The sequence below is a fragment of the Haliotis asinina genome, chromosome 2 (genome assembly GCF_037392515.1).
Source record: "Haliotis asinina isolate JCU_RB_2024 chromosome 2, JCU_Hal_asi_v2, whole genome shotgun sequence".
Taxonomy (NCBI): domain Eukaryota; kingdom Metazoa; phylum Mollusca; class Gastropoda; order Lepetellida; family Haliotidae; genus Haliotis; species Haliotis asinina.
This window is the reverse complement of record NC_090281.1, coordinates 65,528,220-65,550,994: the sequence shown is the minus strand read 5'-3', so window position 1 is coordinate 65,550,994 and position 22,775 is coordinate 65,528,220. Positions and strand designations below refer to the sequence as shown.

Genomic DNA, 22,775 nt, shown 5'->3' with positions numbered 1-22,775 from the left:
TCCATTATAGAGTGTTTGTTTTGTTTTTGCGAATATTGTTGCAGGTTTATTTTCCTATTTCAGTGATTCTTGTTCTGTTTTGATGTATATGAGTTCAGCTTTGATGATGTTCAAAATTTTGTTGAAAAATTTGTCACTTTGATGAATCCAGTATTAACGAATATTTTTAAGAGAGAGATTTTTACTTTGAAAAGTTTGTTGTTTATCTAAGCGAGACATGCAAAACAGAAAATATTCATGCCATTCACTGCTGTAACTTGTGTCATTTTACCAAGGCCCCTTACAGTACTACCATTACTCCAGAAACTGCATTGTTCGCAATGTATTAATGATTTACTTCTTTTGCATAGATCTCATACCAATCCATAACCGGGTAAACACTCTGTGTTGATAAACTTAGCAATTACTTACATTTTGCTGTCACAGGACGTGTTATGGCTATGTTATTGAGATCAATGAGCACCATGTAACTAATATTCTATAATAAACTTACAGACTGACATGATTATGGTACACATAATTCCAACAGACAAATGGATTGCCTAAGGTCATAGTTATGTGAGCATGTATGTTCACTTGTTTGAGAGTATTCCTGACCATATGCCTGCAGTTACCCTGGTTGAATCACTCAAAATGACTTTAAGTTCAATAGCTTCAGGAAGTATGTGAACATAGCTACTATCAGTGGCATATCTTTTAATAGTAAGGAGCTGATAATTGAATAGCCATGGGAAATGATAACGATGAGAGCAGTGTAATCTATGTCAATATGAAAGTAAACACAGAGTGATAGACTGACAACATGCAGCTATAACATGAGCAGCAACACATGAATGTATGTCCTGATGAAAAGCAAAATGTTTGAATAGTTATTCTTATCTTGAAAAGCAAGCACAAGTAAGTAGCAGCTGATGCGTTGACAGACAGACAAATGGACAACTATATGTTGAATGGTCATGAGATCAATAGTACTATGACATTTGTTCTGCAACAACATACCATACTGATGCTAGTGCTGCTATACAAACAAAGAATTCAACAGATATCATTTTCCAAATATAAGAAGATACTATAAATAGAACCATCTACTCTGACTAGTATTCCAAAATGTGACATACAAATTGTCTACAACATATCACAGAATATTTCAGATCAAATCTGGACACAAACAATACACTGACACTCTTGTAAATGTTTACTACCATGGCAAGAAATATAGAATACCCAGTCTGGACAATTTTCAGAAACTAATTTTGTTCGGTGTAAAGGGCAACAGCAATGAAAATAAAACAAATTGACCAATGAAAATCTGTGATGACACCAAGAATATCTGTGGACTGTTATTTGTATCATGTATCTGTTTGTATATCAAAATGAAACATTTTTTTTATTTACTTTGATTTGCACATTTTTTCAAAGTACAGGGCACATGCTACATGTTGTAACGAAAAAAATAGATAACAATTGCATCGTCTTAATATTTTCAAGAGAATATGCAGGGCTCAATTCAAGAGATGTTATCCTACTAGCACCAGGGGCAACCTGTGACGAGGACTCACTTGCACCAATCAAATTCCAGTTGTAATGTAGTGTTAAAACATCAGAGGTTTCAGTGCATATTTCCGTGATGCAATTCCTATGAAACCATAGTAACACAGAAAAAATGTTATCAGCATGTGCATTAGCATTATAAGAAAAGGATGTCAATAACTTTTGTCTACCATTCCTGGCTGGAAACAGCTCAATTACAGTTAATCACAAGTGTTTGCCTTCAGCATGTTTAGTCCAAACCCAAACTATTAATTGTATTGAAATTCTTCACCTTCCTTCCAATCATTATGCTTAATGTGTTTGCACTGTCAGGTATTGTGTCAATGTGTGTTGAAGTATAATATGACACGGTCTACATGATCTGTAGGTGTAACAATAAATTATAGAAGGGGCACATATAATCTGTATGTTAAAACATGTTTTGTAAAAGGTCCCATTAAAAAAAAAAACACCAAGGGCCCTTGGACCCTGTGAGGTACAAGCACTACTGATGAACACAGCGCCAATATCATGGAAGCTGTTTATATAAAAATCCCACACATTCAACATATGAAAGTGTTTAATTAGTTTTTACAAAATAAACGGAACAGTTATTACTCAATGACTCCTCTCACAGAAATAATTAAAACCAGATCGATTACTTTATGCTTTTGATCAATGTTTGTAACAAAGCTAATGTGTTATAGATCTTCTCTAATTGGTCGTTGTTACTGCAGTGACTTTGTCGAAGATTTCTTTCAGAATCAGAACATAAGAAGGCTGAACTACTTTGTTGTCATGACAACATCCCAGATTTTAAATAATTACATGGATCAGGTGTACTGGAAGGGTATCATTAGGAAGGTTCATAGATACAATACATCACAGTTAAGTACTCTGCAATAACATGAAGTGTTGAACATGATGAAATAGCACAGGTATCAACTAACAGGAAAACTTGAGTTTGAACTTTTTAGTTTCCATATCCAGCAACAAAGTTTGGATGAAACATAATAATTCTACATACATATAATGGATAGAAAATCATACTGTCTGGCTGTTACTGAAAGGCTGCAATACAGGCCCCAATAGCACCAAATCACTTGTGTTAAACAGTGATAAAAGGTTAGGCCGCTAAGGTCTCATTTGATTTGGTCATTGAGTTCATACAAAACACAGAAAGCTACTTTGATTGTAATAGGCTAATGTCATAAAAGCTGAGCAGCAGAAGGTGGAGCCACTACAAACAGTAATTTGGTAGCATGTTTTCACTGAGCAGTCGTAGGAAGATGTTGATGAACAGAAACTGATCTGCACAACCACAGAATACTGATCAGTCAGTGAATACCTCCATTTGCTGACACCATGACAGTGACAACTGTTTGTATATCAGCGTACATGTATGTATGTTCATTTTTTCTGACATGAACCAGTTGTCATCAACAACTGCAAGAGAAAGCTTTGGCAATAATACAGGAGCCTTAGATGAGCTATATCTTACTGACATTGATGTCACTGTATGCAAACACCAATATCGATGTTGCATAAACATTAATTTCATGATAGTAGACATTAATATGGTCACAAGCACCACTATTTTTGTTTACATCATTGTGAAAACAACAACCCTACAGCCTCAAAAACTGAGGTGCAAACATCTTTTCTTGTTTTCAGTATAGACACATAATCTCGTATGAAATTCATAATTTCTACAATCTTACCATCAATACACATGTTATTGGGCAGCTTTTTCAAAATTTAAACAAAACCACAACAGTTCTGAATGACTTTCACAAAACTTAGTACCTGCTCACACTAGATAAACTAGTAGATTTAGTACTGCAGATTTGCCTCCTCACATTTGAACTGTAACGGGCCACAAGCTAATAGGGATGTGAGCACATATCAATTCTGTCAATATATTTTGTCAAATATATAAGGAAAGAAATAGATCTTCTCTAAATACTTCAGAAAACACTCTCATAGTATAGATGTTTTGATGTCTCCTTTGAACATCAATTGTGTAATCAAGAAAATACTTGTGATCTATCTTTGAACTTGAATTTCACTAGAGCAGTGCTACAATACATACTTGAAACGACATGTATCACAATATCCTTTTCTGGGACCTGGTATATTGGGTAAAACAATTCATGACGTTTTGTGATATATATCGTATAAATAGCACATCAGCTCCCTACGACATGCTTTTCCAATTTCTGTACCCCTGGGCATATTTCATGAAAATTCAACCTCCAGTTGAGTTCCGGATCTAGTTCATAAACTCTTATGCCTTGTTTCCGCTGTCTCACTGGAAGTGCACCTTCTTATCTATCCAAACTCCTAACGGTGTACATGCCTTCCCAAACACTTCGTTCACAGGATAAGAAGTTGCTTTTTGTTCCCAAAGTAAAGACAGTGATGTACGGAAACAGGTCCTTTGTCCATTCAGGACCAATAGCCTGGAACTGTCTCTCACAAAACCTCAGAGACTGTTGTGACCTTCATAACTTCAAATCCAACCTAAAAGCACACTTGTTCAAGACAGCCTTTGTCTTATACCACTTTCCTTTAATCTCACCTCCATTTGTGAGCTCTGAGCATGCTTAAATAGCATGGATATCTGCACTTTACAAATAAAAATATGCTATTTATACAAGTACACACGTAGTAACAAATAAACAATGCCTAAGATATATGACAGACAAATCTTATGACAGACTATTACTGTTACAACCTAATATGATCTCTGCAGCTAGGGGCACCATGGAATTACCTTAACTGTCCCACATATTTCCTTAACCCTGGTAGTTATTTGCTTTATGTTGCTGAATTGTCCCAAACTAAAATATGTCATAGAATATGAACACATGAACAGGAATAAAGATCAGATCCAAAGGTCCACAAAAATGATCGGCTGCAGAGTTGCTTAACTATGTCCACAATTTACTGCTCTCTAGGCTAGCAGTCTAAGTCTTGGACCTGGAGCACATATGGCAAAGCAACTGCACCTTACACAAATGCTACACATCAGGAGATAACTGGCATCATGTTAGTCATACATGACTTTGGTACCCAAAATAAACGTTTGACAATAATCATGTAAACCAGGAATGTGAACGTTTCAGACACCTATCTAAATAGGAATAACGGACATGCATAGTACACATGGCAGGTATACTTTTGCACACACATAGTAGCAGTGTTCACGAATAGTGTTCAAAGTGACAGGACTTTGGGTCCTGTAAGTTTCAGGTGTCTGTCTGACCTACAGAAAATTCACAGGACCCATAGAATAAAATTTAACATACATTTCTGATTTAACATTTCTTATAATCGGCATTGAAATTTCAGTAACATAAGATTTATAAACAGCAAACAAGTGTCACATGCCACAAATATCAAACTTCAGACAAAGTCATTGTGAAATATTCAGTCAGCCACTGGGTTGGTGACTTCTCTTTGACTGTTGGTGAATCTTTTTCAAAGGGTCAGACGATATTCTTGAACACTGATAGTAGATTGCATGGCATAAAAAGGGCCATGTAATGTAAATAAATTTTCTTAATACATATTAAGTTGTATTAAAAATGCCTAACATGTTTCACATACGTTTACCCTTCAAGCAAAATGTACTGACGCAAGGCTATAACATTTTAATTAGATCAATTAAATCTGAGAATTTGCTTCAGTAACATTTAAATTTAGATTTTGTTTCAATAATATTTAAATGAAACAGTTTTTCATACTCTCTGATGGATCACTTAATCCAGGTTCAAGCTAATACTGAAGTAATGCATGATACAAAGATATGAAAATAACTCCCAAATGTAGAATGTAAGCATAAAAATGATAATGTCTGGATTACTAATTATAAATCAGATACCGATGACCATTCCTGTGTCTGTGATGAGCGTGGTGTTTCTGATATTCTAAGGCTACTGCAGGCATGTCGCCAGTTGCAGTCTTCAATTTAGAACCATTAAACTTATCGATCGCTCTCTAACATTCCTTGTCGACTGTGACAGGCTACAGAGAGAAGTCTGCATTGAATAACTAACAAATACCAACACACAGAAACACACGTGGCGGTTAAAATGCGCACAAACCTGTATGTAAACATTGCCAGTGCATTCAGAGGGAACTGCTTTAGCATCTGGTTTACTAGACTCCGATTCTTGACTTTTGTTCTTCATAAATTTATCCGGATCCTTACTGAACAAGTATGCAGAGGCCAGTGCGTGTGTAATTACAATCACCATTATGAACAAAAAGTGTCAGCTTCATTCAGTAATCAACCGCAATTTCCAGTAATCATGGGATCTGTCAAAGCATTCGAACTGTGACATCCCGCAAGCCGTCTGCAAGTGCTTGAAGTGCCATCTAGCGGCCAGGGGGAGATTACTCTAATCGCCTACCCGGGGGCCAACACGACCCCGTTGAGAGCACTGTTAATCTGCCCTGTGCGGTATTGGTTGGGTTAGAATAATCACCAACACTCTCTCAATACACAAACCAACCTATGGGCATGTTCCTAATTTATTGCTAAGGGGGGGGGGGGGGGGGGGGGGGGGGGGGGGCAATGATGATTTTGTGGAGAAGCATGTATAATGTGAATGACCTCCACCCCCACCCCCCGCTAAAGTTAATGAACAAAGTAAGTGACCCCACCCCTCCACCCTGCACCTGCATCTCCACGAATATGGCATTTCATAAGTTCATAAGTTCTGTTTTTTTTCTTGTCATTGGTCTTGATCCCGCTTGCATGGGTTGCACCTTTTTATTTATTTATTCAGTTTTGAACACAGCCAATTATCTAGTGAAAATATGCGGTCCTTGTTTGGATGTGCTTTCCATAATATCCCTAGATGTTACTCTTCTTCAAATTTTGGAGGACTCCGTGGAATCTCTACCAGATTTACATAACAAAGAGGCTGCATGTAATGCATTTTACAGACAGCTGTTGTTTGAGTATCGTGTTACCATACGTTATAAACTGTAATTCTGTTTTAAACATTTCTTACGTAACACTCATCTATCGCCTAAACTGTTTAAACATTTCATTGCTTACAACAACACTGATAATTTCATGGCCGTGTTGCGGGAATTTTTGGCGTGGAAGGATTCCCATGCTACGTAAATTACCGTACCGTAGGGCGTGTGATGGTTTCAAGTTGTCTGGAAGGTCGGCGCTGAGATGGCGCAGAAACTGTTTGGTCAGCCTCACAGCTAATGCCCCTGGCCAACTGGGCCGTGAAATCCGGGCGAGGTCAAGGGAAGAAATATAATACAAAAGGGTACAAGTGGTCAGTGTATCGTGAGCTGGTGTGAATGCTAATCGTTACACGAGATGTTATAACGCAATGAACAACCACAACTCTTGTTTTACGAGTACAATGCTGTAAGCAGTTTTTAGTCAATGTCCCCACAAAGACACACACCGTTGGATTAATGGAAAACAACAAACTGACGATGAAGGAACGTCGTGCTTCAGCTGAGGACGGTGATAAACATGGAGCAAGGGACTCTACATACAGCCTATGGCATTTCGCATTGCTGTATGATCTAGCAATTAGAAACATAGTATGTAGATCAGCAAATGCATTTTGTGACCGAGCATAATTAACTGCTGCGTGTGTTAGCGTGTGTCGTGATATGATGTGCAGGGACGAATACCGCGTTTTGATTTGAGGAGGGGTGGGGTGAGGGTGGTCGGTTCAGTTTGATCCTTGATTGAACACCCATCTTTTTTGAAGAGGCATAGTGGGCTGGAGAAGGTGTTCCTTATAATTAAGACCTTAAGGATACAATCTGTCTACATGTTCCGGCAAATTGTTTTGTAGGTCAGTCAGATATTTCAATGAAATGTGATTGTTCGTGTTACAATTCTGTTTGAATAATTCGTGATGTCAGTAACTAATCTCTCACGACACATCTCTGGCCATGCGAGGCAATCATGATAATTGCTCCATGAAACTATGTCAGTAATCCGAGACTGTAACACACAGTTGGGTTTTCCCGGCCTACTGGGGATGGTAATGCTGTATGTGACGTGTGTTGACTACTGGGTGGGGTGCGCACTATCACTGCGCGGCAAATGCATCCGTCTTTATACCGTGGTGTTAGGATGACAAAAGTGGCTTGTGCTAAGTGGAGGATTTAAAGCTCCTTAATTCTGGGCCTATTTAATAGCTACTCAAGAAAGGCTAAACCTTGCACAATACAACCCTCGGGCTGTGCCACAGCTGATACCGTATCGGAATATAGTCCTTGGATTTAGCACTAAATACAGTGGACACTGTACAATCCGGCATTTATGTTCTTGGTAAATAAAGGGAAAAGAAAAGAAATTCTGTATGTATGTACGTGTATATCGATGGATTTATTATCTTCAGTGTAAAATATTTATACACGTACATTGTACATGTAGTGCTATCACAAAAAAATGTCCTCCATTGTTGATTGGCGTTTCTTCATGTTTGACTCCAGTGCCGGGAAGGTTTTACATCTAGCCATTTTGAAATTGTCGTTGAAACTTAAAAACCGCTTGTAAAAACAAAGGCTCAAGCATTCTCTTACTGACAAGTAACTCCCAATTGGCAAATGCTGGGGCAAAGAGATTACCAGTAACAGGGTGTTAGTTGTCAACTGGCCATTGACAGGTTCACTGGCCTTTTTCAGCAACATTGGGGCGATGATGACGTATTGTCCAAATTGATAGTGCCATTGGGACCAGAAAATGGTGTCAGAAATCGGAATGTACAGATGTCGGATAATTCAGATGTCGGAATATACAGAGTCCACTGTACTGTTATACATTGTGTAACGACACGTTTAGCTCACGGAAATACGACTTCACGCTAGTTACTGACATAAAATAGCAGAGTGTTTGTAGGGATGAAATATTCTGAACGGCAATGGAAGGATGTAAGTGGAGGAAGCTATCCAGATGTCGGATCCTAGAGCTCTGCCCGTATCGAGGACTGTTTTAGGTAATCTGATGTCAGGGCTATTAATAGAGAGGGGCATTTCCAGCGGACTCAACTTGTCGTACGCAAATGACGCCAGTAGAGTGGGTATTGACGTACATACAAGATGGTGTTATTGAGTTTTTATATAATGCCGAGGAGATTAAATAGTAATGGTAAACAAGTGGTACGTGTGTACGCGAAGGTTACTGCTGATGTAAAGCTCTTCAATTCAAGTGAAATGCGTGACATACATATACTTGTACACAGACTGAAGTTGTTCTCTTTACCTTTCTACCTCACAATGAGGAAAATATAAGAGGCATTTTCCCTACAGAATTGCGATGTTGTTAGTCTAACAACTAGTCTAGAAGTTACAGAAGTCACATTTCAGAAAATAAAACATTATGAACGGTGGGGTAGCTTAGTGGTTAAAGCGTTCGCTCGTCACGCCGAAGACCTGGGTTCGATACCCCACATGGGTACAATGAGTGAAGCCCATTTTCTGGTGTCCCCCGCAGTGATATTGCTGGAATGTTGCTAAAAAGCGGCGTAATACTTAACTCACTCACACCTATAATCATTCACACAACGACAGGTGGTGTCTGTTACTGCGTGTTACGTCAAGGTATATAGCCACTCTATCGGAACAGTTCTCGTATCTTATCAGGAACGCGTGCGTCAGTGTACTACCTCACAAAACAATGACGGGTAATAAACGCAACGTAGACACACTGCCTACTGGAGAAAGACTCATAGGTCACATGCGTGCTTATATACTATAGACGGTCGGGGTAGTAGCCATGCTCCAATTCTTCACCTTCAAATAGCCAGTGAGAATCGACCGTCGTTCATGTACACAATTGTCTCGAAACTGGATATTCCTATAGTTGCAAGCCCAAACCGTTTTAAGTTAAGCAATGAACCTAAATATTTGAGTAAAAAATAATCTCTACCTTTAACACAACCTTTTTTGACAGTTTACTTGATCAATAATTACCCCTACTTACCCCTACCCCTCTCAAACAAACAAACAAACAAACAAACACACAAACACACAAACAAACAAACAAACAAACAAACAAACAAACAAACAAACAAACAAATAAATAAATAAATAAATAAATAAATAAATAAATAAATAAATAAATAAATAAATAAATAAATGCACGTTGATTGCTGAAAAGGATGTGCAAATATCCTGCATGTGATCAGCTGCGTTTTCGTTTAAAGATTTAAGAATTCGCCAATTTTCAATGAGTTTCATCTTTTACTGAACTCATGACTAGAACCTTTTCGACGTTAAGAATTTGTTTTACAATACATCAGGTCATGTGTAAACAGTGTCTTTATAGAGTATCGAATAATTTTGCGAAATCTTGTTTAGAAAAGACGACTGAAACAAGTGGCTACATTTAGACTAGTGAGTCTGTACCTTTGATATGTATCAAACACTTGTTTATTCATTAACCTGAGCAAACCAGAACATGTCCATCTTTGTACCCACAAATAACAACAGCAATGTATGTGTAGAAACGTCATTCATATTCGAGGCCGCACAATCAAAGACATAACCTTCTTCATATAAGCAATAGAAAACTAAAAACAGCGTTCAGCTTTGCCTGCAAGAGTTGGCCGTTACGAGCCAATAAACGTGGTATTTAATTTATCTGCGAAATCGACCTGATCAGCTGAAGGAACGTGGTCAAACTGCCATTATATGTGATTAACGCGTACAGCTCCCCCGAGACAGTGTAATTGTATCCCCCTACCTCTGTGTCGCGCTACAAAGGTGCACGGATACATCAACCTATTCGTTCTGAAAGGCCGATCTCTTTAAGGGCATAATACCTCAGTAAATGAAGATTTATGTACAGGCAAAGACGGAATTATTCAGGGTCTTCCGCATCGGGATAAAAGGAACCAACCCGGACGAGTGAAAGTAGTTTCGGTTTCCGCCTGACCTGTACTGAGTGTATGTATATTACTGATTCGTCCTCAATGATTGGTTTCAAACTTTGACTTTAATAAGTTTTATGACTAATCACACTGCAGCTGTCAGCTTCTGACTGGAAGAACTAGAATTTGGGAGATTCGGGTCGATCTACCTGGGTTTTACAGTAGTTTTACAGTAGGTGACGATTCTTGTAATATAACCTGGTGACGATTCATGTAACATCACTTGATGACGATGCATGCCATATAATCCGTGACAAACCATGATAACGTGGTGACAACCCGTGTAATATAACCCGTGACAATCCATGTAATATAACCCGGTGACGACCCATGTAATATAACTTGTAACGATCCATGTAATATAACCCGGTGACGATCCATGTGGTATAATCTGGTGACGATCCATGTAATATAACCCGGTGACGATCCATGTAATATAACCCGGTGACGATCCATGTAATATAACTTGTAACGATCCATGTAATATAACTTGGTGACGATCCATGTAATATAACTTGTAACGATCCATGTAAAAAAACCTGTGACGATCCATGAAATATAACCCGTTGACGATCCATGTGGTATAATCTGGTGACGATCCATGTAATATAACCCGGTGACGATCCATGTAATATAACTTGTAACGATCCATGTAAAAAAACCTGTGACGATCCATGAAATATAACCCGTTGACGATCCATGTGGTATAATCTGGTGACGATCCATGTAATATAACCCGGTGACGATCCATGTAATATAACCCGGTGACGATCCATGTAATATAACCCGGTGACGATCCATGTAATATAACTTGTAACGATCCATGTAATATAACTTGGTGACGATCCATGTAATATAACTTGTAACGATCCATGTAAAAAAACCTGTGACGATCCATGAAATATAACCCGTTGACGATCCATGTGGTATAATCTGGTGACGATCCATGTAATATAACCCGGTGACGATCCATGTAATATAACTTGTAACGATCCATGTAATATAACCCGGTGACGATCCATGTGGTATAATCTGGTGACGATCCATGTAATATAACTTGTAACGATCCATGTAAAAAAACCTGTGACGATCCATGAAATATAACCTGGTGACAGCCCATGTAATAAACCCTGGTGATAATCCATGTAAAAATAACCTGGTTGCCCCTGTGCTTTAGTTTGAATGGAAGGGTTAACATGGAGTCTCTCAAAATAATTCGGATGTGAAAAGTCTATTTACTTTAAGAAAACTGGTCGAGATTGGATTAAAGGATATCGTTACACGAGCTGTCAAAGAAAGGACATAAGAGGGAATGTGTAATTTTCACAGAATAAACGCATATATTTCCAAACTACTTTCATGCTCAAATATTAGACTTATTTCGATAGATCCGTCACAAGAAATGTAAGACAAACATCCCGTTGATGCCAGAATGAACGCCCTCTGCGGCGTGATAACGTCAGATTTTCTGCTTGCACAGAAGTCTGATACACTTTGGTCGTATCGATTACCAAGGAAGAATTAAAGAGACAAGATACTATTCACCCCGAGGCTATCTTTAACTAAGCTTTATTCCATCATCAAACAGAGACAATTCTCTTTTACGTAAAGTTTCACGACGTGAGGCTGTTTCTTCACAAATGACACAACCTGGAGTCCTCAGGACTTCAAAAGGCCATATGTATAGGTTTGTGCTGGTTCAAACATACCACGATATGTTCCGGCAATATTATCTTGATGGGCGGCTGGGCGGTCGGTTAGAATTTGTCCAGTTACAGGGGCGACATCTGAGACGTCCCCAAGGTCATGACGTTAATGGGGCTATGTTAGGAATAGAGTGTCTGATTATATGAACTCTTCCACCAGAGCGACAGATTGTGTTCTCAACAAATGCTTCAGTGTTTACAAGCGACGTCATTGCGTGAAAGTGGAGGCACTTACAAGCCCAGGCAAAACGTATTCGGACCCTTGACGTAATTTCCATAGACTAATATGCTATTTAGGTGTAGCATAAATAATTTTCAGGAAATGAGTTTAGGATGGACTTTTGTAAACTTTGACAGGGAAATTCGAAATCATCTCTGAAAAGAGCACATAATTTCAGTTCAATTTTTTCAACTAACGTATGGTTCTAGACTGCACAATCCCATATTGTATGCCATATTAATGAAGTTGACGGCACTGTAATATGTTGATTACATTTTTGTCATTCAATAAAAAAGCATCAAAGAATTAAAAAGAAATTATATTATTGAAGGTATGATGATTCCTAAAAATGTGCCAAATTTGACTTGGATCTTACGAAAATTAAATTCAGGAAAATTATTTATGGTACCACTTATTTAACCCCCTTTTCGTCAAGTGTCCGAATACACTTTGCACGACTGTGTACTTGTGCGAGAGTGGGTCCCGTCAGTCAGGGTGACGTTGACGTTGATCTCCACTTAGACTCTAGTAGTTACGAACTATGAGGCAGGCCGTCAGACATATCCGAAAGAATTAAGTTTAGAAAACACGATCTACTATGACTGCCGATGGAAAGTTTAATTGAATATTTAATCCAAAAGGATTCTGCCAATACCTCTTCCATTAAACGGCTTCGTAATTAAACTTGCTTTGTGTACAGTGGCATTTTCTCGGCGGCTCTAGATGCAATATACCATTCTACAATAGGCGCTGGCAGATGCTTGTTCTCAGATGGGAACTGAAAAAAAGTTCAATCGGTGGATGACTGGATTAAATCCTGGTACATTATGTCCATGCCGTATTATATAGAGGAGGATACTGTATTGACAGCCAAATGGTGTCGTGGATTAGAGCAATGAACGTCGATTCCTTAATTTAGATGTGAAATGTGCTTCCGGTATTCATTAAAGCGGAAGACAGGAGGAAGTTCATTTATTGCACCTGTCCAGGAAAATACAGAGATTGTGATTGTGGAAAAGGGAAACTGGTCCTCAAAGGTATTTGTGTCACGCTCCTCAAGTAAGTGTATCCTCCAACATTAGACGGTTTATTGTTGTCGTAAAATGAAACGTGGCAATATTTCAATGATTCTCTCTCACGGAAAACACAGTTACACAAATCCATTTATAAATGTGTTGTGAGACCTGTTGTCGTAAAAGTACACCCCAATAATTAGTGTAGGATTGTTTCTGTGGAGAGGAAGAACTCCGCGATAGCTTCTCTGATGTCAAATTACTTCCTCTGCGCAGTTTCCAGCCGGTGAAACTTGATTGAATAAAAGCGAATAAGGATTTACCGCTGAAAACAGTCGTAAATGGAAATGAATCTTGCCCAAAGTCCTTGCTTTGATACATGCAACCGAAAATAATCAATACACTAGACCTAATAGATTTTCAACCTGCACACCTTTCAAAGAAAGCACTGATCTCCACGGACCAAATTGTTTGTCGGATCATGGCCCGGCATTGCTGTTCGTCAAAGAAGCTGTATTAAGTTGGCCTGTGTAATTTGGAGGATGGCTGTCTGCCAACGTGCCCAGGCTCCGTCTGCCTTCATATTGCTCTCAGTGTCTCCTCACATGAACACAGAGTCTCTCATCCTTGTTACTTGTATGGAAGAGCATATGTAGCAAATCTCATGAAATGTTTCCTTGCAGTGAAAAACGACAGAAAGCAGATAATCTGGATATCCTCGTACGTACATCTAGATCAGCTAGCTTTGATCCTTAACTATCTCACGAGATGCACCTATGTATAATCCCTACACATCCACACTAAATGTACACGGGAATCTTCCGCCACAGTCTAATCACCCTACAGTGGCTAAACCTCAACCCAAATACCCAAGTCTTTCTTTGCCTTCAATCAAAACGTTTATTTCCTGACCCATTCTTTGCGACTCCCAAGTTTGCATAAATCCTGTTTGAAAGTGTCCATCAAGAGAGATAATTTCCTCTGCTACGACCAAGACCCAACCGTTGAATCAGCTGCGATCAACTCGGATCCTTCCATGGCTCCATGTCACAGCTACAGAACGTGGTACTTCATTCATTAAGGCTTACAATGGTGGGATCGTCGACTTGCTTCTCTGTGAACACTGCGCCATGACGTGACGAAGCTGTTATCATGCAGTAACACTTCCCACACAGGGACGTTTTGAGTCATTCCTCTATTTCCGTTGTTCATTTCGTTTTCACACACAGAATTGATTATCCAGTTGCAAATATGAAACTGTGAAACACAACTGGTTCTGTTGACATGTTTGATGCGAGTCAGTCATGGCTTCACCAGAGACTATATCTATTACATGGTCTCTGGCTTCACCCAGAATTTCACTGCGACTGATCGTTATGTATAGAAACAGGTTGTTCTCCATGGGTGCTCTCTGCATTGCATGATGACCTTGATTTGACTGGTTTCGGACGTAAACACGAGAGGTTTTGGTCATGTGACACTGTTGTGACGTAAGAGATAACACCACGTATGAAAATTTGGGGCGATGAAAATCCTCAACAAAACTGTGTGACGTCAGATTCCGCCTTTATGTTGTAGTGTACATTTTATGACCATTGACCTTCACTGGAGCATGTTTGTCGTCGAAGACTGGAATGAAGGTCACTCTTGCTCAGAAGTTGTTTTATCTGTCTTCTGCAGAACATTAAAGGTCTCTGCAAAACTTTCGATAAACATACAGGTAGGCATTAAGAAGATAAAACGATGTAATTTGCTAACTGACGTATGTTCCCGAGATTGTTCACGCTGTTACTTGCCTCGCCTCTGCATGCGTTTACACTAGCAAACCAGTGGGCTGGACACGCTCACCTTTTCGAGAACACCCTTTTTTCGTGCCTTAATCGATATGCTCATCATTTGACATAATGGATATTGCTTTTAGGTTTTGTCTCTTTTACTGGTTGATCAAATTGTGTCCCGGGCCACACAAACACATACATCTCAAGGATTAACAATTTTTTGCTTGTTTGTATTTGATACTGAGAAAAAACACGATGAGTATTCATCTGATGTGCAGTTAAGATTAGGTTCACAATTAGATAACTGTGGCTCGTTGCCGATCATCATTCGTTTACTTTACGGGCTACCAAGGTAGAGAAATGAAATACTCTGACAAGTGCAACACTTCGCATAATTTGACTCAATTTTCTGCGTTTTCCACTGCTGTCTTCCAAGAGCTGTGGACCAGCAGTCGTGTCAGCCCATCGATCAGAAGTCAGGAACAACGTGCTCGAATCACCAGCTTGAGTTTAACTCGGACCAGCTAGAAGCTTGGAGAGCCCCATTATTGTCTTGTTCACGCTCCCATGTGGCTCTTTACACAATGATAATGTCATCTTGGACATTTACTATGCTGAATGGCTGCGCTGTATGCCATCTCCAGAATAGGCTGGGTCGGAGAGCGATCTGTCTCTGGGGTACAAGGTTTTTATAGAAGTATGACATCCCTTTCTGGTGCCATCTATGTCGCCATTTTGAAAGATGGAGGACGATTTGCCCAATCCTTCATTGCCAAAACGATAAACAATAAGAGTGGTCAGATTGTGGTATTATTCATTATATTAAATACGAATTGCCTTCCAGGCGACAAGGGTGAATCTTGAAACACCCTGACTGTTATCCGAATGACATTGAAGGATGTAGTCTGCAGCTTCAGGAACATGACATCTGACCTTGTCTGACCGTTCTGAGACGAGACGTTGGACCTGGTCTGACCATTACAAGACATGACGCTAGCCCCGAACTGACCGTTCCGAGATGTGACGCTAGACCCGGTCTGACGGTTCCGGGACATGATACTAGACCCTTTCTGACCACCCGAAGGTACTAAGGTGTACGTAATGGTGGTTAAAAGTGAGTGAGTGAGTGAGTTTAGGTTCACGCCGCTTTTACCAACATTCCAGCAATATCAAATGGGCTTTATACATTTTACCCACATGGACAGTAGAACCTGAATCTTTGGCGTGACGAACGAAAACTTTAACCGCAAGGCTACCCCATCGCACCTACAGGTGCAAACGCATACATAGTGACCACCTGGAACATAGTCTTGGTCTGTAAATTGAAAAGCGGCGTGTGAAACATGCAGAGACACAAAAATGGATAAAACACAGCAATAAGTTGTCTACAGTTATCTACCACTTACGCCATTTTCAGCTGAAATATATTCCAATGACCTATCTCGCTCTCGTCGTTTTATCAATTGCGAGTAAAGAATTCCACATCAAAAACAGTGTAGCGTGTTTTGTGTGATGTATGACCAAGGAAAGACATCAATAGCTCTGACGTTGGAATCAATTAACTCAATTGCGCCAGTGTGAAACTCAGTTCAATATGTCAGACACACACACCGCATAAAAATCGAACACTGAAAATGTCAACTTAAACCAGCGAAATTTCTCCAATAAGTGTAGTTTCACTCGGTTTGCGAGTTTGTCCTTTGTAATTCCAAGCAAATCAATGGAAACCAGTCCCTGGTGGGCGCATTAATGTGCTATGACGTAATGGATGTTATAATGAAGGTCTCGTGGGTTGCATTATCTCTTCGGGAAGTGGAGAACTGGGAGGTCTTGGTGAAGCAACCCAGCAGCCCTTGTATATCTTCCCCTGTAGCCCCCACACATCTCCAACCATGATATTTCATGGTCCCTTTCTCTGGAGAACACAGTGAAATCTGACTGCTGCGAATGCACGGAAGGTTTGTCTAGACAAAGGTGAATGTCAGTGGACCATTCCACAGCCTGGTATATATATATATATATATATATATATATATATATATATATATATATATATATATATATATATATATTACGTTTATATATATATAAAGCGTGTATGGACGCCAGTATAGCGTTCAATACTTAACTCTAGTTATATGGCCATCCTGTGCAGACTATGCAAAACCCATGATAGCGAAAATCCTTTGAATGTTTGCGTCAGTAATGATATTTAAGTTAGATTTCACATGACAGTGAGCTGTTCCTGTACATGGGGACACCGCGGGAAACAACTTATGTTCAGGAAAGGTGTTAATTTAGGTCAAAATCGTCTGTCAAAAGAATTAAGTGTGTCTTAATCGTGAAGTGTTCTGACGATCTCATTGATTTTCAATAAAACCCGAGCTTTTGAAGTCATCAGCGGCGCAGAGATCTAGTTATACAGATAACTCCCTATACAGACTCGAGTCATTCACTCTAATTCAGTGCCCAAACAATCCCGGCCGTGTTTGCGTCCGACTATCTATCCTCAAGCCCTAGAGTTGTAGACTTGCGTTCCAAATGAACGCTACAAAATGTCATGGACCCAACCCTTCCCAAGCTGGCAATATCTCTCTTGCCAATAACTTTGGGAGAGCGTTGCCTTCGTCTAATATCCGAGTAAATAAAACACATGCATGCAGTTGGGATTGGTGACCTTAAGTGTGTTAAATGACTGGTTAGACAATAAATCACATAGTCTGCGCTGGCCAATTAGTTTATCAGGCGCCTCCGCGATCGCATCACGGATTTGGTACCACCGATCGATAGATGTGACTTTCTGAAGATTTATTTACAGTGCGTCCACCGTGCCAAGATGTAATTCTAACAACCCGCGGGTTAACACACACACTACCTCCACACACTACCTCCACACACTACCTCCACACACTACAACACACACTGCCTCCGCTCTCTGCATCAAACACAGCCTCCACTCTCTACATCACACACTGCCTGCACACACTACATCACACACTACCTCCACGCTCTAGACCACACACTACCTCCACACTCTACATCAGACACTACCTCCACATTCTCCATCACATGCTATCTCCACACACTACATCACACTCTACGTATACACACCGCACACTACCTCGACGCTCTACATCACCCCCTACCTCCACACATGCTGCATCACAGACTGCCTCCACACTCTGCATCACACACTACCCCCACTCTCTGCATCACACACTACTCCCACTCTCTGCATCACACACTACCTCCACACACTACCTCCACACTCTACATCACTCCCTACCTCCACACATGCTGCATCACAGACTGCCTCCACACTCTGCATCACACACTACCCCCACTCTCTGCATCACACACTACCTCCACACTCTGCATCACACACTACCTCCACACTCTCCATCACACACTGCCTCCACCCTCTGCATCACACACTGCCTCCACACTCTGCATCACACACTACCTCCACACTCTCCATCACATACTACCTCCACGCTCTGCATCACACACTACCTCCACCCTCTGCATCACACACTACCTCCAGACTACATCACATCACACTTACATACACTGACGGAGAGGCAGATCGACCATTTCCCCAACACCCCTGTGCCCACCTCAGAAGCAGACCACCAGCCAAAATAAACTGTAACGTGTCTTAACCTAACCAGTTGGGTGTTCGGCTTGGACGGCCTTGAGCATATTCATGTTGCAAATGGTTAAAGGGTAGGTTGCAGTTAATAATGAACAACATCAAACAGGAGACTGAGAAACAAAGAACCATACCTACCAAATCGAAATGAACATCACACGCAAGTGGTTGTGTCTATGGCTGGACGTATTTTATTTTAGCCAACCATTGCTGTCAAAGTAAAAGGAAATATCGACGCTCCCGTAATAGGCTACTGACTGACACGCAAGACAGAGCCTATCTAAGTGCTGATTGCTATCTGTCTCGTCTGAAATATACTAGACTTGCATACACACAGATCGATGTATGGCCACATCAGACAACACTTGTACCGAAAGAGACATTCCATGAAATGCACACAAGGCCGACGGAATTGATGAAGCTGGAGGGAATATGTATGTATATTCTTGCACAGATGAGCTATACATTATTGTCCTGTTATTGTACTCTGTTCTGAAACATGCCCCGAAACACCATGAACATTTCAGTGCATTCCTGCCTAATCGTTGTTACAGCAGCAGGTAACATAGGAGACGCGCCCACCGAAAACCAACACAAAATGCTCATTACAACGTCTAGGATACACTTGATGCTATCCTACTCAAAGCAGACGATAAAACTGCAATTCATTCAATTCTACGCGCTTCGTGGAACCACTAAATGTAACTGTCTACACATGGAAAAAAGAGTTAATGACAGCGCCACCGTGGAACAACTTGAAATTGACCTACATGGTTCTGAAACAAGTAGCTAGAAGCAATGGACATTTGTGACTTGATACAACGACGCGTGTTCCCCAAAGGAGGTCATTCACGTCTCGCGCCTGACATAGCCCTGGCAAGATGGGGGCCAGCGCCCTGATATTTTTCTAAAAGGGAGATGAAATCAACGTAAATTAGGCATAATGAGAAATGGAGTACATGCGATGAAGCAGACATACCACATGCAAACGCTGATTAGAAGTGATGATCGAACTGTTAGCGACTGATGGGAAGGTATCGATTCCTAGGAGAAATAGCTGTGCTACTTGAAAGCGTATGACTCTGCTCGAGATGTCTTAATAACTGCAAATTGGAGTTTAGGATTCGGGGCAGTGTATGCGGGGTAATCTTAAGAGAACGCTATATTGTCTTGAAACCTCGACATTTCAAAGTCACACGAAATGAAGTCGTTCATAACGACCAACCAGACGTGGATTCTATTTGGATTTTATATCTGGGTGTACTTGAACCCCTCACAAATACGTTATGAATTTAAGTACTGTGATGTGCAGATATGAAGCAATGGAACAGTTATTTATGGGTATTCGCGTTAATAGCACCAAAGAAAAGGGGTATTCAAATTCACAGCTCTGTATAATATGAATCAGGATTGGAGATTTCACTCTTGAAATGATTTTGTACAAATATCACGATTACGCAGTCCTTAAAAACATAAAGGTTAAGAATGACGTTAGTTGACACACAGGTTGCGTGTTATATGAGTATTTCACCAAGCATTAGAAGTCTATTAATTATCTTGGGTCGAGTCACACACAGTAATCAAGCACGGAGCACTCGTCATTGTCTGTAAATGCTGAAGAAAATGCAGATGTAATTATCATGAGAACGATTTCACTGCCCTTTTATGTGCATGAGGTTTCTAATGCCTAATGATCACTGTTATGACGTCAGACTATTTCAGATTATATAATTTAGCAATTCAGCAGGAGCACCGTACGTAGAGCAAAAAAAAATCAATAACACACGATATGTCATCGTTACGCTACTATATCAATCACACGTTCATAATAACTTGACCCATTTCCAACACGGATTCGGGGACTCAATAATCTGATCAACAATGGCGGACATCCGGCTCCCAGTTTGTGACGTCAAAAGGATATGGATCTGGGACTGTTCAGACCTAAGCTGCTGCATGAAAGCGTTTCAAATACGTCAGAACGGGGAGTGCGTGAGATTTTACGCCGCTTTTAGAAATATTCCAGAAATATCACGGCGGGACACCAAAGCTGGGCTTCCCGTTTCCACCCCATGTTAGGCATCGAACCCGGAACGTCGTTGTGAAGACTGCCTTCAATAATGGACCACTACATGGTACTTTGGCCAGAATGGACTTTAGACTTATTGTACCAATACATTTTAAAACATAGTTCAGAATATGTCATATTTTCTTGAAATAATTACGATACGAAATCCTACGCTGGTAGAGATATGGATTTATGACTGCGTGGCCTAATTGGATTTCAGTCTAAAATGAACTAAACGCTTGTAATTTCAGTTGACCATTGACCAAGGTGTGAGTTTTACCAGCTAGACAGACACAGCATACCAATCACACATTCGCGAGGTTTATCACCTAGTCAGACAAAGCATACCTGTTACACATGCGCAAGATCTCTATGAAATGTGAGAGTTGGATCTTATAGACAGACAAAGTATACTCATAACACATACGCATGCTCGTAATGTAGGGTGAGGGTTTTACCACCGAGACAAACAAAACTAATTATTATCGCATGACCTTAATAAAACCTTGTCACATATACACACTTGCTTGTAGTTGTTTTACGTTTCACATAAAAGTTAAGATTGTGGGGTTATTGTAAAAGATTGAGAGGTTGTTGTGCCAGACTGGGAGGTTGTTGTACCAATGGAAACCCAGAGTTCAAGCACGCCTTGGCTGAGACATGCAACAACTATCTATGGAGAGATGTCCACATGACGGGATGATCCAAAGTGTAGCCAGACAATTGGTTGGATGTATAGTGTTGCACTGCGACATGTTTGATTCTGTTTGTGAGAAACGGTAGAGAAATCTTATGCCAAAGAAAATGGGATCGCTTGCCAATGTACGAAAAATAATCTGAATAGCCACGGATTTGTACTTGACGATGAAATATTAACGCGAACATCGCTGCCAATTGTTCGTATGCACGCATGTATATAACATCGAGCTTCTGAGTTACACATACTGTGGTGTCCATTTCCTCACTGGTTGATTAACTTGATCATCGAATGGTCGAATCCGCTCGCATGACGATTACATATGCATCTAAAGTTTCTTGCTTGAATAAACTTGAAACGTCACTGTTTTGTGGGCATACACCACTATTAACAATTAACTTAGACCACCGTGCATCGTAAATAGATATTCATATCTCTCAAATATCTCAGAAATCAAAATATATCTCTAATGTGTGCTCAAAATAAAGTGTATTGTTGTGTTGCACCTCCAGCCTATGGTCCTGCTGGAACAACGCTTATTTCTTTCACAATTTCCCATCTGGGCAGATAGTTCGAGAAAGCAGTTTTGTAATCTATTTCGTTCGGGTAATTCATTACAGCATCAACCTATCATATTCGCAATCTCCCCTGTCACAACAGATGATGGAAGATGAACGTTGATGTTTGCTTAGTGACAGGTTATCCTGAGGTAGTCTTTTAACGGCTGAACAAACATCCCCTCCTGGCTACACAGAGAACAGCTGAAGACTGGTGCACTGGGTTTAGTGCAGCATAATGCTCCTAATCACTTCATGGTCAGTAAACTCAGACCAGTCTCCATATTCCATGAAACGTCACGGTAAGTATGATGTGTGGTATTACGGAGGGCCCTGATGTCGTGTCATCCCCGGCCGCGTCATATGAAACAAACGTTAAACCATGGTACTTGTCGTTCCCCGCCTGGCACTCGGTTTTAACAAGGACCAGTCGACTCTGAGTCGTATAATGTGTCTGATTTGGGTATCTCAGTTTGCCCTAAAAACAGCTAAAGTCCGATCCGGTGCAAGCAGCAACACATACACACGAAGGCACGTCGTCATATGAGCGAAATATTTACGACGTTAAACTCCTTTTTTAAATCACCTCGTGCTAGTTATGTACTTGAACGGTTTACTGCTTTTGTC

At 40.3% G+C, this 22,775-nt stretch overlaps 1 protein-coding gene across 3 annotated transcripts in view; it reads right to left on the bottom strand.

Moving 5' to 3' along the window:
• Positions 1–22,775, bottom strand: part of LOC137274163 (cGMP-dependent 3',5'-cyclic phosphodiesterase-like) — a 103,180-nt gene that overhangs the window by 59,676 nt on the left and 20,729 nt on the right. For 2 of the 3 annotated variants that reach the window (XM_067807199.1, XM_067807198.1), the window contains exon 1: positions 5,640–5,908. The exons of the other annotated variant lie outside the window; for it this stretch is intronic. In XM_067807199.1, coding sequence (XP_067663300.1) covers positions 5,640–5,792 — 153 coding nt within the window. In that variant the 5' untranslated portion in view covers positions 5,793–5,908. Of the gene's footprint in view, positions 1–5,639; positions 5,909–22,775 lie in introns of those variants that run through there. 3 annotated transcript variants of the gene reach the window in all.